Genomic DNA, 18,676 nt, shown 5'->3' with positions numbered 1-18,676 from the left:
ACAAATGAAGTTATTGGAGGGTAAAAATATTATTTCTTTTTACTGATTTGCTTTGCTGTGAATCTCTTCTTAATTTGTCTGTGCCTGTTTGTACTACACCGCCCTCCGGTGGCCAAGGCGTGCACACCAGCAGGTGCAAGACGTGTGGCTTGAACCGGCTCCGCCCGTTCTCAAACTTTTGTCTTTATGTTGTGAGTGTAATGTATGTACAATGCCAGTGTTTGTGTGTATTGTTGCGAACAATATATGAATTTGACTTCGCCGATAAATTAGTCCCTCTGGGTGTCGTCTGGCTAATTCGCGAAGAGATGCATTTTGGGTGCTGTGTGTGTGTGTGTGTTGCTTCATTAGTAAGCGCCATCAACATTGGACATTAAAACACACACACACTCAAAGTAGTAAAAACAACCATGTCTTCTTTTTTTTTTTTTTTTCCTGCTGCAAAGTGCATTAGAGTCTGATTTCTATTGATTGCAATGCTTGTGCTGGTGGGGGCCAGGATTTGGTCCCCACTGGGAAAAGCGGTCCCCACAGGGATCGTCATCTCTCAGGAGGTGGAACCCACCACGACTTGAAAACAAGAACACAGACACACTAAACACGTGAGCACACACTGTGAAACAAGACAACAGCCCAAAAATCGAGATTTTTTTTTATTTCTAATAATTTTTTACAAGAGAAGCCATCGCATTAACATGACCCAGCAGAGCTTATTTTTATTTCTTTTTTTTTCCGATAAATTACATGTAGCTGTTGTTTGATTCTCTGGTACTAGGCGACGGCTTAACATCCCAGAAGAGTGTTTTTTTTGTTTTTTTTATACGGCCCAAGTTGCTCAGTGCAGTATCCACTTATGGTTCCGAATAAGAAAATGATAGCCATAATCACTTTTTACAATGTACATTATATTGTGTGAGAGTATCTAAAGCTGTTAAGTGATGACTGTTTAGTGGCGTGGGAATGCACAGTAGCCATAAAGTCGAATAAATCATCTTCTAAGTGTTTGCCAGCTTTACTTAGTGTGAAAAATGCAAATACGCAAAGAAAAAATGTGACAGGGAAGACGGAATGCACTAGTGTAAGTCAATTCAATGAGATTTGCTTACATGAGTGGCGTGCAGTTCCACTCCAGACCTGAAGGTGGCAGCCATGAGTATAAAGAGTGGCAAAAGCGCCGCTTTACAATTCTTTTCAAACCACAGCTCCAGCTGATGTGTTGTTGTCCCGACACCAGATTTTCATATAATTAAAAATATGAATTTATGTATTAATTGTGTATTATGATTTTTCTGACAGATACTGTATTTGTGTTTCCTTTCTTCTTCTTCACCGCAGGAATAGAATAAAATTCCTTTATTGTCATTCGATAGCTCGTGAACATTGAAATTGTGGGCTCTATAAACAATAAATAAATATTATAGCATAAAAATCAGTTTCTTATAGTGTCTCTTCCAATAGGCGTTTCATCTTAGCGATTAGCACAGTTAGCATCTCTTTGTTTACATTATAACGCAGTTACATATGACATAGAGTATATAAAGTCTGCAACGCAAGCTAGCTTAGCATTTAGCGTTGCTCAGGATCCGAGAAAGTTCTTCCTGTAGTTTTTTTTTTTTTTTTTACCAGTCTACTGGTTAGTCCACAATAGCATTGTTGCTAAGGCTGCATTCGAGGAAGGTCGGAACTTTTCCCAGCATGAAATTGTTCAGTAAAATGTATGAATCGCTTTGAAGTCAATGTAAATAAAAGAAATGAGTTTTTCTGGATTTCAAAATGTGTGTTGAGGAACAAAACGAAAAACAACGTATCATTATCCGCCATCTTTGTTGTTTACATTCACCCCAAATGCTTTGAGATTGGAATTGTGAAGTTCCGAGTGGTAAAAATCTCAGTCCCTTGAAGGCACCATGTCCTAATTTGGTCATTTAATACTACTCTATATGATGTAATCATCTGAAGAAAGCCCAATTGTCTTTTTTACCCTTTTTTTACCCTTTTTACTGAATATCAAAATCTTAATTTTGACGGTTAGCCTAGCGGTTAGCATTCTGAGCATTGTCGCCGCTGCTTGTGTTTATGGTGAACAAATTCCCTGCTGAGGCTGAAAAATCAATCAATGAAATCAGGAACATGAAAGTAATAGCCTTATTAATTATATGGCTTGATTAGTTTGACAATAACAAACGTCTACTTGATTTAAAATGTTAATGTGAGTTAAATGTGTGTGTGCGTGTGTGATTTTTTTTTTTTTTTCTCCCTGACTGGACTACATCAAATGCCAGTCAGCCTAATTGGCGTCAGATAATTGCTTCTATTTCAAATAATGTTTTGCGTATTTTGTTGTAATGTGTTGGCTTGCGTTTGTTTGACTTTTAAAGTTCATCTCCATGTTTTTTTTTTTGTTTTTTCTTTCCACTGCAGGCACAAGACCCTCAGGTGCTGGAGCAACTGTCCAAAAACATCACGCGCATGGGTTTGACCAACTTCACCCTCAACTACCTCAGGGTAAGTGCACGGCTGGATATTTTGTGTCTATTGTGTATATCAGCGGTTGGATTTTTTTTTTTTTTTTCATCCGTCCCCATTCAACGAGCCGATTTTAGATGAAAAAATATGAAAAACAGAATGCAAAATGAATCGCTGTAATACAAATTAGTGATACCTTGCTTCATGTTCCAATTAATTGGCTCTTAATTTGAAAAGAAGACCATTCGTTTCATGTCTTGTCATTAAAAAAGCCTTTGATTTGTGATACCTGCAGAATCCACCATAGGGGCCATCCAAGTTTTGGCCCGGGGGCCAAATAGGGTCCGTCATCCAGGTGTCAGTGGTCCGCAGCTTAAAAGTAAAATTACAATTTTGATGCAGCCTACATGGTGCATTTTTTTGTCAATAAAAAAACTCAACAATAAATGTATTGCTTGCTTGCTTTCAAGCAATTTTGTTATGTTATATATTAAATATATCATGTAGAGTATAGTAAAAAAAAAACACTCCTAAACCCTTCAAATGAATCATATTAATTGTATCAGTTGACAATATGAATGCAGTTCTCTTGTTTGCCTTGAGATGGTGCTGGTTAAAAGATGGCGCAAAGAGTTACGCCTTTTTAGGATGTTTAATTTGTATGTTTTTATTTTACATTTCCAGTGATCATTTACAAGTCCACAGGATCAATAAAAAATATTTTGGGGATTATCTTGAGCATGTAAATTTACTTGAGTTTAGTTTGGGGTCATGCGAAGTGCTTCCTGTGTGATGACATTGCCAAAGTGCCAAAGTGTGGATGAAACGAGTAAAGTGAATGAAAAGTGGAGGACCACACACCTAAAATGGATTTTGGACATATAGCTGTCATTGACAAAGAATGAATTAACTTATTCCTAGCCCAGTAAAAAAATTGATTTTTGACATTTATTTATATTGTACTGAATGAGTTAATACCTTCTTGCTTTTTTTTTGTCTAGTTTATGCTGGCACTTGAGAAAAATAAAAGCTAATCTTTTCTTCTTATGCATGTTTATGTAGCGTGTCTAAGCTATATGATAACGGCAAACAGGAAGGTCGCGCGTGTGTTTTGAACACGGCCGTTGACTGGCATGCTCGTATTTTTCCAAATGGCGAGAAGGCGAGCGAGGCGGAGGAATTAATTGGATACAGAAAATTAGCATAACATTAATGAACGCTCCCTGTTGAGACGCGTAATTGCGAAATGGCAGTGCGCGATTCGGGGGAGGGTGGAGGTGTGGGGAAGGTGGCGGGGGGGGCACCTCGGCTGCTTATAATAACCCAATTGAGGGAGACACAAAGGGGGTTAGGGAATGGAGGAATTGGGAAGGGGGGGGGGGGGGGGGGGCTTATACGCGGCTGCATGTTTTTGTTTTTCTGTCACAATGATTGGCAACGCACAAAAGCATCTGCGACGCAAGCGCCTGACCGGTTTTCGGCCAATTACGTGGGATTTTGAGGAAATAAGCGCCCACCTTTAATTATTGAGGAATTTAGGGTCAGCCAACTGTCACGTAAATGTGGGCTTCAAATTTGGGAGTAATTGGACAACATAGCCAACATTGTTGTTATCCAATAAAATGATCAATTTTTGTGTGTGCGGAACTATCACTGACTGAATTACGTCTATCAAATATTTCTAGAATCGATTATTCCATCGATTAATCGGATAATCATTTATTTTGTTTATTTTATCACAAAAGAGGAGAGAAATCAGCACAACTGCAGTTGAGATGCTGATATTGAAGGATTTCGATCCAAACGATCACATGATTACCAAATACTTGTCGATTCATTTGATTATCGATTAGTTGTCAATTAATCGATTCATTTTTCAAAGTGAAACTAAAATGGCATTTTTCCAGTGTGTCTTTGAGAATGTTTTTTTACATTCAAATCGTCAAATACCTCCTAACCAGTGCAGTACACACTTTGCCTCAAGTTCCACTTAATTTGCTCTCATTTTGAAAAGAAAGTTCACTGTTCCTGACACTACGATCTAACGTTTTGATGTAACGTTTTGATTTATTTATTTATTTATCCCTATTCCTCCCCACATATTTACACCTGCAATTTTCAGATTTTTTTTTTTTTAATGGAAAAACTAATATGAGTAAAAATTGGACAAAAATGCAGCAAATTTCCAATTTTTGCAGTACAATTTGGTTTGCTGCCTTTTCTGTGAAATTGTTTTTTCAGTACCTCCTAACCAGCAGTACACAGTTTGCTTCGTGTTCCAATGAATTTGCTCTCATTTTGAAAAGAGACATTCACTGTTCCTGTCACTAATATCCAACACATTTAAATATAATCGGGCATGAAAATTAAATGTATTTTAAGCAATAAAATCATAGGCATGAAAATTCGATTTGCTGATACCTGCAAAACCCCTGTTAAAATCTCACGTACCGTCTAAAGTGCCTTCACGTACCCTTAGGCGTACACGTAGCGCTAGTCTATCTTATCCACCATGCCACATGAACGTTAGCTTCCCTTCTGTTATCTTAGCTCGCCAGTCCATACAATACGCCCTTTCCTCACTTGAGAGCTGGGGAAAAAGTCCTGACACCTTCCCCTCCTCGCTTTCTCTTTGGGAATACATCAGCGTGTTTTGCGTGCAGCCCGGCTTCCTTCTATTCAGTCTGAAAATAGATGCGGCTTTCGGGATGAGAGCCAACGTTATTTGGCGCGCTAATCGCAGACGGGGACGTTTGAATTGCGTCTTATAGCTAACAAAATGGACGAATCAATCGCGACGTTTTAAAATCGTTGCATCCTAATCGTATCAAATCATCCTGTGATTTTATATATATATATGAATTTTGTCCATCAAGAAGAAAAACAATGAAGAAGAAGAATACTAACAGGAAGTCATCGACCTCATTGTTGCTAACTAACAGCTAAAACTTGTTTACACATGAAATACAGTAAATAATAAAGACACTGTTACATGTGTCATGTACACATAACATTATGTAGGTATGATCTAAATGGTAGTTATTTTTTTCTCGACATTAAATGGTAATCGTGACTGTGCTAATGCTAGTCACCTTTAGCATAGGCAAATGAAGATAGATAGATAGATAGATAGATAGATAGATAGATAGATAGATAGATAGATAGATAGATAGATAGATAGATAGATAGATGCTTGTTAGCTAGCTAGCTTGAAAAATAGTAGGCTAGCTTGGTAGCTATTTAGCTCAACAGATAGATAGATAGATAGATAGATAGATAGATAGATAGATAGATCGATAGATGCTTGTTAGCTAGCTAGCTTGAAAAATAGTAGGCTAGCTAGGTAGCTATTTAGCTCAACAGATAGATAGATAGATAGATAGATAGATAGATAGATAGCTAGATAGATAGATAGATAGATAGATAGATAGATAGATGCTTGTTAGCTAGCTAGCTTGAAAAATAGTAGGCTAGCTAGGTAGCTATTTAGCTCAACAGATAGATAGATAGATGGATAGATAGATAGATAGATAGATAGATAGATAGATAGATAGATAGATAGATGCTTGTTAGCTAGCTAGCTTGAAAAATAGTAGGCTAGCTAGGTAGCTATTTAGCTCAACAGATAGATAGATAGATAGATAGATGTAGAGTTGAATTTGAAAAAGTGATTCTTGCTCATTTAGAAGTCTCTGAGGTGTAAGCATTTTACGCAATGTTGTCGGTATAAAAATAAAAATAAGGAATAGTGTTAGGCCATTTTAGTTGTGTGTTTTAACAGACTCCGAGTTGCTCCGGTGCACACGACAATAAACTCTTTCCCTCCAACTCTTTCATAAACGCCCATAAAAGTCTGATTTACGGGGCAATTAACACATCAAGCGAGCGGAGCAGCAAAGCCTGCCTTTTTATGGATTTCTTTTAATGGGGGCATCGCTTCACCTGGCTCATTTGCATGTTCTCTTTTAATTTATGGGATTTTTTTTTTCTTTTTCTTTTAGTTGTGTGTCATCCTGGAGCCCATGCAGGAGCTCATGTCCCGACACAAGACGTACAACCTCAGTCCCCGCGACTGTCTCAAGACATGCCTGTTCCAAAAGTGGCAGAGAATGGTAGCGCCACCAGGTAAGCCCCAGCGTTTTCCCACCCCCTCCGTTAATTCCCCCAAAATAACAATTTACTGATTATTGCGGCTTCTCTCGGTCTCATTTTTATTTGTGATTATAACTTTTCTTTTTCTATTGCAGGTTGGCTTGTTTTCTTGCGTTTATTCTTCCTTTTAAGTTGAACTGTTTGAAAATAATAGAGATTTTATGTTTTGTTTTGTTTTTTTTTTAATGAAAGAAATATACTAAAAAAAGGAACAAATGATTGATTTTCATTTAGAACATCTTTACTGCAAGTTTACCTATTTTATCTTGCTGGTTTTCTTTCTTTTAAGTCAGACCAGTCAAAATAAAGCAATTTTATGTATTTCCTTTTCTAAAGAAAGAAAAACAAAAATAATTGGAATATAAAAACAAAAATAATTGGAACAAAAAAAAAATCATGCTCTTACTTTGATAATAGACCTTTTGCAGGTTTACCTCGCTATTTTATTTTTTGTTTTTCTTCCTACTGAGTCAAAATTGATTACACGTATTTTTTAAACAAAAAAAAACTCTAAAAAAGGAACCTAAAAACAATTAATTGTAGATTATCATTTATTTACCATGCTTTTTCTTGACATTTTTCCTCCTACTTAACAAAAGCAACAATATATATATATATATATATATATATATATATATATATATATATATATATATATATATATATATATATATATATATATATATATATATATATATATATATATATATATATATACTATTCATAACTGTTTTCGGTATTTGTTTTTCTAAAAGAAACAAACTTTAAAAACGGGAACAAATCCCTCACGCACTAATCTGCCTCATCAACAATCACTTTACACACATGCGCTTTACAAATCCTGCACAGTGCAGGAAAGCTGTTAAATACATGATATTTTTGAAATTTTCAAATGAAAGATGTCCACCTCCAGCTTCCATCTGGCCGCTCCCCCTTTTTTGCTTTCCTGCCATTCTTCTTGCCCGTTTCTCCCGCCAGGAAGGAAGCGTCCGCAGCCTTTTCACCCCCTGATAAGTCTTTTATTTTTTGGGATTTTTTTTTCTTTTTTTTTTCCGGGAGGGAAACGGGAAGCGATCGCAGTGCGTCAGCGGCGCAGGAAAAAGCCGTCGGATACCACGAATCTGTGACAATGCTTTGCCGAGGCGAGCGCGCATCTGTCAATGTCAGCCATGCAAAGAGGAAAGATGCGGATAAGGAAAGAAAAAAAAAAAAAAGTCAAGTACAGTACAATGGAAGCTGTAAGGTCAACATTGTTCCCAGAGGAAATCATGGAAGTCATCAAAAAAATAAATAAATCACTTGACTAACTGTGAAAGCAACGCTTTAGACCTTCACAAGGCTTTAAAGTGTAAAAACAAGTGAACCGCTATGCAGAAGAAAGCTTTGAAAATCAAATTTTGCATCTCTTCCTTTTTTTTCCCAAACAAGTTCAATTGCGTGAAATCGTGTTCACTTTCATCATCCTTCCTCACGCTCTCATCAATTGCTTTTTATGACTCCTAAATATATCTCTGCTGTAAAAAAAATCACTTCAATTTTGGCTTTCAGCTGGACACCCGCAGAACTTCAAAACCGAAATATTCCCCACCAATCACAAAAAAGGTATCTTTTGTTCCCAGACGAACTTTTCGACCGCCAAACGTACGCCTTGCTGCATGTTCGAATAAGCTCAGCGATACGAGTCAATGCACGTTGGAATTGTACAAAATGTTTGCGATACACACACACACACACACACACACACACACACGTGTATATATAATATATATCTATTACTATTTTATTACTATTTTTTATATATTACTATTTTTGTCTCATATGCTGGTAAATTGTGTCACTATTCGCCTAATACTTAAAAAAATAAACATTTTGCATCATTTACCATGATTCAGCATTGATTTAAAAATCTACAGTATGAAAAAAAAATCTCATTTGATACTTAGAAACAGTATGAAATTCATAGCCAGACAAAAACAGACAAAGCAGACAGATTTAGTATTTTGCACTTCAATAGATTGAACCAAAAAGCATTATTATATATAATAAAAAAGCATATATATATATATATATATATATATATATATATATATATATATATATATATATATATATATATATATATATATATATATATAAAATTAATCATATAACACTTTATATTTTGTAGAGATGCACACTAATATATATATATATATAAAATTAATCCTATAACACTTTATATTTTGTAGAGATGCACACTAATATATATATAAAATTAATCCTATAACACTTTATATTTTGTAGAGATGCACACTAATACACATATATATATATATATATATATATATATATATATATATATATATATATATATATATATTAGGGGTGTGCTGGAAAATGTATTCACATTTACCACGATTCCGCATCGATTTTAAAAATCGATATCCATTTTATACTTAGAAACTCTATGAAATGTATAGCTAGCTTTTAAAGCGGGCACTATTAGTATTTTGAAGCAAAAATCCATTTTATACACACACACACACACACATATATACATATAAATATATATATACGAGATCTAGTGCATGCACAGACGACACTCGAGCGCACGCCGTCATCCGCCGGCCGCCTTTGTCGCCGACTGTATGCGTTATGTCCCTGGCACGGGCTGTGTTTGTGTTTGCTGGTCGCGCCAAAGCTGAGCCCGCCCGACAGACCACCACCAAGCGGAGGAAACGGAAGAACTCGGCCAGCAGCGCCAGCAGCAGCGTGGGCGCCGCCGCCGGCAAGAAGCGCAGCCCCGCCACCAACTTCAGCCTCTCCAGTCAGGTATACCTGTAAGCATCGACTCCATCCTGGTTTGACTCCCTTTTCTGGCTTTTTTCGTTTAATTAGGAACGCTTGGGGAAATGTCGCTTGCGCCAGTGTTTCCCAACTTGACGTGATTAAAACGTGCATGTAAGGTGCGGGTATGATGTCATGTTTGTTCCCAAGTCACTTTTTGAGCAGCTTGATATCTCATTTACGTCCCGATGAAGGAAGTAAAGATATTAAAGGTGGATTTGACTAAAAAGCTAATATTTTGTCTTTAAATCGTTTTAAAGCATTTTTTTTTCTCCGTTCTCATGTTTTGCCACTTGCCGTCGACCGAAAATGACTTTTTCTCAAGGCTCGGGAAACGACCAATCACGGTTCGCCCGTTTTCTGGATTTGGTCATGTGACATTCGCAAGCTGAGCTGTGATTGGCTGCTACTTGAGCCTTGAGTACATGTATATATGTCGTTTTAAGTCAACAGATTCAGACAGCTTTTTCTCAGAGCTTTTAACCGACTAAATAATAAAAGAAAACAAAATTGCATTTTGCATGATTTTTATTCTTATATTTTGTTCACATTTATTTCATATGCGTCAATCGGAACCGTACGATTTAGTTTCATGCAGCTACACAATGAAAGTAAAGGCATAAATCCAATTAAAAAAAGGGAAAAAAAACAAAAAAGGAAAAAGGGATTAAGAGCAAAAAAAATATAATATATATATATATATATATATATACCATATTTACCATAATAGTATCAGCAGTTAAATAGTAAAAAAAAATAAAAAAATAGAAAAAAAATAGAGACATCTTGAGTAATTCATATTTTATGGCCTACCTTATTATTTGCTCGATTATGGAACGTAGTCTGCTCAGGGAAGTGACCAAAATAAGAATTTGTGGTGCCTTTTTATAAAGGGGGTGAATACAAGGCCATATATAGAGCGAAAGGGGCACTATCACTGACCCCCCCCCCCCCCCTCAGGTGGATGCCCAGAGCCTCTCCTGCCCCGTGCCCCCCCCCCCCCCCCCCCACACACACACACACCGAGCAGGCCACAGTTTCCGCGCACTTTGTCCCCAACTCAGTCTAAACTAAATATAGATTCGCTGTGAAAACTTTTCTCTGCAAAGTTGAACCTCCAAAACAAATCTTTGTTTCACTTTTTTTTCCTTCTTCTTCTTTTTTCTCCCTCTCGCTGTACGAGGGGAGAGGAAAAGAAAAAAAAAAAATCCCGTCTGTCTCCCACACACTGTGTCCTCGTTTGCTTTCTTTCGCTGCCGTGTCTGCGTGCGCCACGCTTTGCTGTCTCGTCATCTTCTCGCATTCGTTGCCCTCGTCGCTCTCTCTCCCACACACACACACGCACATGCATACACACACATGCACACACACATGCACACACACCAGGCGTGCAGTTGTTTTCTCTCAAACAGGCAGTCTGGATTGGTGCCAGCTCTCATTATTGCCTACGTGAACCCCCCCCATCCCATCTATTGCCGCACATACCCCCCCCCCCCCCCCCCACACACACACACACACACACACATGCAAACATCCACACACACATTCACACACCTCTTGAACACTGGCGGCGCGGATGCTAACACGCTGGATACATATGTTGCACGCCTGCTGTCTTTGTATGAGAAGTTGTCGGGCTTTTTGGTGTGTGTGTGTGTGTGTGTGTCTTTGTGTGTGTGTGTATATGCGCGTGTGTGAGCCTACGTGAGCCCAATGACAACAAGCAGTGGACCCTCGCCAAGGGAGGGGGGGACGAGGGGGGGTGCAGCCGCTGGAGGAGAGAACTCATGTGTGAATGTGTGTGTGTGTTGAGGAAAGAGTTTCTACAGTGCGCAACAGTGATCTCTAGTGGCCAAGTGGAATATTACAACATACGGATGAGTACATACAGTGAGCGCAATATAATATGATTCGAATGTAATTTAATGATATAAATCACAGTGATTAGAAAGAGGATAAAGAATATATGCATGTGGCTATTCTGTTTTCTGTCTACATGTGCTGCCCCTTCATTTGTGTTCAAGCATCACTATCCCGCCGAGACCTCGTGGGGCAGTTTTGCAAATTGGAAATGAGAAGAATAGGGGAATAGGAAGGAAAATGCGTCCATCTTTCTTTAAATTGAGCTGTCAATGTCGGTTTGAAAAAAAATCGATATGGATGATTTGAGTTCTGATTTCATTTATTAACCTTTAGAGCTAGAGTTGTTGTGGCATCTCTAGGCATATTTTATTCAACCACTAGAGAAGAAAATGAAAAAATTGTCAAGAATGACAATTCCCATCCACATAAAAATGAAGTTTTAATTCATTTGCTCTTAATCTGAAAAGAAATGTACTTTTTCTGTCTCGTCTGCCGTAAAATTTCAGTCTATAACAACAAATGATTAATATATTAGTATTTTATTCAATTCCATAGGAAAATATAAAATTTTGTGCATTCACGTAAAATTTAACATAATACGGGCTTTCAATCTTTTGCCAAGGAGTCAATATGTTCCTTCCTGTATTGATTAACCTGCTCTTAATTTGAAAAGAAACATACTTTGTTCTGCAAAGTAATCACAATAACACAATTAAGCAATATGTTGCTTAATGTTCCAATTAATTTGCTCTTAATTTGAAAAGAAATGTACTTTTTCTGCAAGGGACTCACTTTCACAAGTTAGGGATACTCACATTCCAATAAACTTCCTCTCAAATTGATGTGTACTTTTTTCTGGAAAGGAGTCACTATAACACAATTTATTAATATCTTGCTTCAGATTCCAATTAATTTGCTCTTAATTTGATAAGAAGTGTACTTTTTTTGCAAAGGAGTCACTGGAACACAATTTAGCAATATGTTGCTTCGTGTTCCAATTCATTTGCTCTTAATTTGAAAAGAAATGTACTCTTCCTTCCGCAACATTAAAAAAGCTTTCCATTTCCATTGAATTTGAAAGCTTTCCATAGAATTTGCTTATACCCACATAAACGAAAGGTAATCGATCTAAAAATGATTAGTTCCAAATGACACGGTCCCATCGAAAAGCTGGGCCGCTTTGCCTCAACCGGGACCAAGGCTAGCTCTCAACGAGATGAGTAGTCAAGTAGGCAGCGGTAATTAGCGCGCAATTAACACGGCGCCAAGTCTCGCACTCGCCACCAGCTGTTGTCATCAGAGGAGTTTTTGGCAGTGGGCGGGTGGGGGGTCCAAAGGAAGGTTGACGGGCCTCCTCGTGGGAACAGATGGCGAACGCGGCGCGCTTGTTGGCAATCAGTGCGTTTTTTTGCGCTAATGACTTAATTAGCTATGCAAATGGACAAATCAGTGTGGATATTGTCATTTAGTTGAAAAGCTCACCTAAATTAATTAGCCCGATTAAGGCATAGCTGGGCGGAAAAACGCTTGCTGGGGGTGGGGGGGGGATTTGATGACTTAAGTGAGCAGCACAGTGGACAAGTGCTTAGCGTCTTCGTCTCGGCTTCTTGGACTATTCCGAATTTCTCTCCGCGTTGCAATATTATATGTTGGGGTCACGGGGCGATAAATTTTCAATAGGGGGCAATATGAATGTGATTTTTTTTTTTCTTAAATTCATTTAAGCCAAGAACCTCCTACCCTAACCACCGCAAAGTATTGCAGGAAAATACCGTACACGCATTTTCTTATAGTTGTGGAATTACGGTAAGTTGTTTTGTTAGTTGAAGTCTGTATATAGGTTAATACTGCATCATAAATACAGATATTTTCAATATAGATTTGTGTAAAAATATCACCATAAATTTTTCAATACTGATGGGCGCCATGGCGACCATTCTAAAGTCAGCTGGTATATATTTCACCTCACCCATGACCTTAATGTGATTCAGAGGTATTGAGAGTGCGTATTCAGGTGCGTTTTTGCCTCTCTTTTGTGTTGTTATGATATGCTTGCATCAGTAAGCATATCTCAGGTTGTGTACATGTTTGTGCCATATACGCGTGTGTGCGCGGTGCAACGAGTCAGGCGGCGTTGACACACATGACCACTGAAGCGTGCGCTCCATTTAGTGGTCCCGCTTCCACACAGGTTACAGTAAGGGGGCCGTTGTTTGCTGGGGTGTGTTGGGCATCTTGGAATGCTTTTGATAGAATTGAATTTTAAAAGGACATGTTTTACGTATTACACTTTTGAGGTCGTGGGTGATGTCTGCCACCTAGAGGCAAACAATGTTATTACATCTTAAAACTGCCGCAGCAGCAAAAATCTGTCTACATGTGTTGCTCCACCGTTTGTGTTCAAATATCTGTTGCTGAGCTCTTGTATGGTATTTTTGTCCATGTCTTTGAATTTTATGTCAAAGAATTGAAAGGAGACCATCTAGAGGCAAACAATGTTATTACATCTTAAAACTGCCGCGGCAGCAAAACTCTTTGTCTACATGTGTTGCTCCACCGTTTGTGTTCAAATATCTGTTGCTGAGCACTTGTATGGTATTTTTGTCCAAGTCTTTGATTTTTACGTCAAAGGCATTTCACATCAAAGGGAAAGCATTGAAAGAAGACTAAGGAGCAGAAATTTCACCCATGTGGTGACAGTATATTTCAATATGGGAGCACTTAGTTATCTCACTATCCAAAAAAAAACACCTCCAAGAATGATGTTGAAAAAAATAACCTAAAGCAGTATTGCGTCCATTTTTTGGACGAACGTAGCTGTCTTTTTTTTTTTTTTTTAATATATATATATATATATATATATATATATATATATATATATATATATATATATATATATATATATATATAATTATATATAATTTTAATGGAATTAGGTGAAGAATTCAAATGTATCAAAAGATCAAAATATCAATTTTCATTTTCATAAGACTGGTTTTCTGAAAACAATCATTAAAAAAAAAAAAAACGCATTAAAAAAATCAACCTTTATAATAAATGTAAATGAGATTCGCCGATACCTCGCACAAGGGTTGGGACTCACTGGCGAAAGCGGCGTAAACAAGACGCACACGTGATCCTTCTCCCCGTCACCTCCAGGACGTGATGGTGGTGGGCGAGCCCACGCTGATGGGCGGCGAGTTCGGCGACGAGGACGAGCGCCTGATCACGCGTCTGGAGAACACGCAGTACGACGCCACCAACGGCCTGGACGACGACGACGACTTCACCGGCTCGCCGGCGCTGACCAACAACGGGCCCTGGAGCGGCAAAGCGCCCAACGGCGGGCCCGACGGCAAAGCGGAGAACGCGCCGCCGCAGGCCTCGCAGTAGAGGCGGGCCGTGCCGAACAATGACATCAGCAATAGACGCACCGCCCGGACATTTGAAGGATGGAAAAAAAATGTATGTAAATGTACAAAAAAAGAGCAAAGTGTGGACTTCTTTTTGGGGTAAGAAAACGCTTTTGGTGGACTATCGTCGCTGTGATTGGTGGATACGGGTCACGTGACATCACGCGGTGGCGCCGAAAGAAGACATTTTGTTGTTTTTTAAAGGCACCAGCTGATGTTTGAGACCGCTGCAGTCACTCTTGCTTTTTTCTATGTCCATGATGAAAGTCCTTTTGTTTTGTTTGTTGAGGCAGCGCAGTGGTTGAGTGGGTAACGAGTCTGCCTCGCAGCTTGAAGGTTAAGACTCAAATCTTCAATGTTGGCTTCCTCACACGTCCCCAAAAACATGCATTTGAGGTCTTTTGAGCGCTATGAATCGGGGGTGTCCAACCTATGGCCCGGGGGCCAATTGCGGCCCCGCATGCCAATTTTACCGGCCCGCGGCAGATACTAAAAATACATTTTGACGTGTCCTGCAATACTACTTTAAAAAGTAATAAGTTTCATTATAAACACTATTGCGTTATCAACTCTTTCAGTGCCATGGATGAGAATTTTTGTCTTTTAGAATAGTAATAACAATAATAAATCATAAAATCTTTTTTTTTTTTCTTCAGTGTAGGGTAGCTGACACCCTTGACTATATAATATTAAGCCAATTGAGTACTGTAGTGATAACTGTGAGCACTGGATAGCAGTGTTTACGCACAGCTATTACCTACATCAAGTCCAACCAAAGAATGGAAGTCAATCTTTCATATAGCAGCACCCATATTTACATAGACATAGCACACAATATTCCTTTGGCCTTGAAAGGTGAGTGAAAATGCTAAATACACTTGGCCCTCTGGAGGTTTCATTTTCCAAACACGCGTGGCACTGAAAGACTTAAAAACAAAAAAAAAATACAGCAGAAAGCCTTAACAGATATTTTGTTTAAATAACTACATTATTTAGACTAGTGTTTCTCCTTGTGAAAGATTTTTTTCAGGTGAGTTTGCCCTAACCAATGCCAAGCAATTTGTTCCAATTAATTTGCTCTTAATTTGAAAATATGTACTTTTCCTGTCGCGCCATTAAACAGCGTTCAATTTGAGTTGGTGATACCCGCAGAAACGCGGTTAAAATTTCTCATACTCTCTAAAGTGCAGTCACGTAACCCAATTTGAAAATTGCTGATATGGATAATGTGTAATTGTTTGCTTGATGGATTTTTACATTATTTAGTAAGTTAAAGCAAAAAAAAAAATATATAGCCGATATGGATATAATAAAAACGCTCGTATGGCTTTCTATTTTTCTCTATGCAGCACTCAGCGTAAAATTTTTGGACACCCCTACTCTAAATTGGACATAGATGTGAATGATTGTCTTAATGAGTAATGTCATTGGCTGGACCCAGACTCCGCCCCCTCCTCCACTGATAACCCTGTTACTGCCATTTCCATGCAAAGCAGTTCTGTGATTATGTCTTTAAAAATTGGACTTTTCTCCCTTTAATACTCTCAAACTGCATGATTTTATAGGGTTTATTTGAATGTTTTTTTTTTTTATTTCATATATGTGCTTTATATTACAAAAAGAAAAAAAAAATTGCCCGCGATCAGTTTGGGAAGGTTTTTAAATGTAAATAGAAGTCTATTTTGTCCATTTGCCACAGAAAGCAGTTTTGGAACGGCAGCTGTTTTGTTTTCCACGGGAGATTCCAAATTTCTCCAGGGGGTTTCTAAACGCCCCCCCAACCCCCAGCATCATCTTTTAGCTAGTGAACAACCAAAGCAACAATTCAACACGGTCACATTTCTTTTGCTGATGACACAGATGGAAAGGCAGAAATGTTGCGCCGTCCCTTTAAATGTCTTCAGGAGGCTTCTTTGATTGGATCTCCTTAATTTACTCTGCCCGCAAAAGTTTGGATTTTTTCACCTTTTCTCCCACCCGATTGAGTGAACAGCAATTGTCACTGTCGGACAAACGTTCTATGCATCACGCAATTTTACCGCCGTACGGGCTAGGTTGTAAAATTTAACCCACCTGGGCCTGGTATTGTCATTCTTGGACGAGGATTTCATGCGTCACCTTGGTGTCACGGACAGGATACCACGTGTGTAAGGGGATATTCGGCCTTTTCTGGGTTCCGTCTAAAAACCAATGTCGTTTGTCGGCTACAATGAAGTGAATCTTATGAAACAACAGCCCCTTTCACATCGCCTGTGAACTTGTATTTTTCCTCCTTTGTATTGTAAACTGAAGAATGATATACCGTAATAAAATAAAATGGCAGTTTTCCATCATTGTGGGTATAATCAAGGCCATAACTGAACAATACAAGTGTGTTACATCTAGGAAGCGCACATCAATAGCCCACTTTTGCTTGGTTATGTGTGAAAGGCAAAGGTAGATCTGTTACAGCGCTGGCATCCAAGACAGAAAACATATTTGCAATACCCGCCTTTGCTCAGTTTTGTCTAAAAAAAACAAAGGCGGATAAATGTCATTTTATCTTTTATAACAGGATCTTTGTGTGAAATGGCTACAATTAAGCTAACCTTGTGAACCTGTAGCCCCTTTTACAATGAAACCAAAAGCGTTTTTTTTTTTTTTTTCTCTCTCACTAACATCAGATGAAGGTGACATACGACAGATCGCATTTTGGCTTCAATCTGGCCATTTTGCAGGCTCTCTGTGTGAAAGGTTTCCCAGTTGAAATTTCCCCAAGAAGACTTAAAGCGCATGTCTTCACACGACTGCTTATTTATTTGTGCATTTTTGTTTTTTTTGTAAGGAAGCGAAACACACATTTCTGAATATGTTTGAGGCTAGTATTATTAGACACCGTTTGTACATTATATAGCAGAGGTGTTCCGTGTCATATCTGATGTCTGGTATGTATGCTTTACCATTAACTTGTGCCAATAAAACCGTGCTTACAAATAACACAGAGAGTGACTTCTTCTAAGCAAATAAGGATGTTTAATAAGGTGGAAAATCAACTGGCAACTAAATTGGAAACGATTCTCCTGCAGATTATGTTGATTAGCAGCATTTTAAGGATAGGTTTACAGCTTTTAACAATCTTATTTGGCTATTTTCTAGCTTTTAAGACTGGTAATTGCGGTAAATGGCAGAATGAGAAACCAATATGGGAGAGAATTTAAGATTCAAATCTTTGGATTAATGGAGGGAAAAAATAAGTGTATTTTCACATTTAAATTGGAATAACCTGTGTTGCGCCACAACACGTGGATTTTTCTGTGCTGAATTCTGTTGTTGGGTAGAATTGACTTGCAGGACCACTCGGTGGATCTTTAGCGACACCAAGTAGCTCATATGGGGTACTGCAAAAACATTGTCATTGCAGCGCGTATTGTTTCCTAAATTTAAAGTTTTTTTTAAAAAATTGTAATCAAATCAACAGTACATAATTATTCAACAACAAGACCAAGTCTAAATTTGATATCTTTTAGATTATGTAAATGTTATTTTTTTTAATTAAAAACAATCTCGAACGGAGCGCTATGAAAAAACAAAGTGTCGAGATTGTTTTTCTTTTATTTATTTAAAATGGAAAACTAAAAATATGGTGGACGGCTAAGAGAATGAATTTCTTTAAAATTTTCCGAGCCAATATTTCATCACATGATTCATTATCAAATGTCAGTTTAGAAACAGATTAAAATATTGTGACTTGATTTGTAAAGCGACATTCTCTCACCTAACTACCGATATAACCAACTATAACTTTATTCAAACTAGAAAACATAACATGTTACGTAAATCTTGTAAGAACTACAACGAAATAAAAGAACATATAGCCTATATAGTTAAAAAAAAATCGATTTTTGCGTTCAACGTAAATAATTGAATTTTGGGGGAAAAAAGCAAGTTTGTTTAAATAAGTAATTTACATGCCAAAA

The 18,676-nt window shown here is 37.9% G+C and overlaps 1 protein-coding gene across 2 annotated transcripts in view; it reads left to right on the top strand.

The window, feature by feature from the left end:
- The window catches only part of ldb2a (LIM domain binding 2a), a 62,654-nt gene extending 44,958 nt beyond the window's left edge, over positions 1 to 17,696 (top strand). Inside the window, exons 5-9 of one of the 2 annotated variants that reach the window (XM_088431793.1) lie at positions 2,422 to 2,505; positions 6,468 to 6,591; positions 8,167 to 8,220; positions 9,299 to 9,429; positions 14,467 to 17,696. In XM_088431793.1, coding sequence (XP_088287919.1) covers positions 2,422 to 2,505; positions 6,468 to 6,591; positions 8,167 to 8,220; positions 9,299 to 9,429; positions 14,467 to 14,700 — 627 coding nt within the window. In that variant the 3' untranslated portion in view covers positions 14,701 to 17,696. Of the gene's footprint in view, positions 1 to 2,421; positions 2,506 to 6,467; positions 6,592 to 8,166; positions 8,223 to 9,288; positions 9,430 to 14,466 lie in introns of both variants that reach the window. The other variant, XM_088431792.1, reaches the window with a different exon arrangement.
- The last annotated feature ends 980 nt before the right edge of the window (positions 17,697 to 18,676 follow it).

The sequence above is a fragment of the Hippichthys cyanospilos genome, chromosome 13, assembly GCF_059441005.1.
Source record: "Hippichthys cyanospilos isolate Australia breed blue-spotted pipefish chromosome 13, RoL_Hcya_1.0, whole genome shotgun sequence".
Lineage (NCBI taxonomy): Eukaryota > Metazoa > Chordata > Actinopteri > Syngnathiformes > Syngnathidae > Hippichthys > Hippichthys cyanospilos.
The sequence above is the reverse complement of the archived record's forward strand: the minus strand, read 5'-3'. Positions and strand labels throughout refer to the sequence as shown.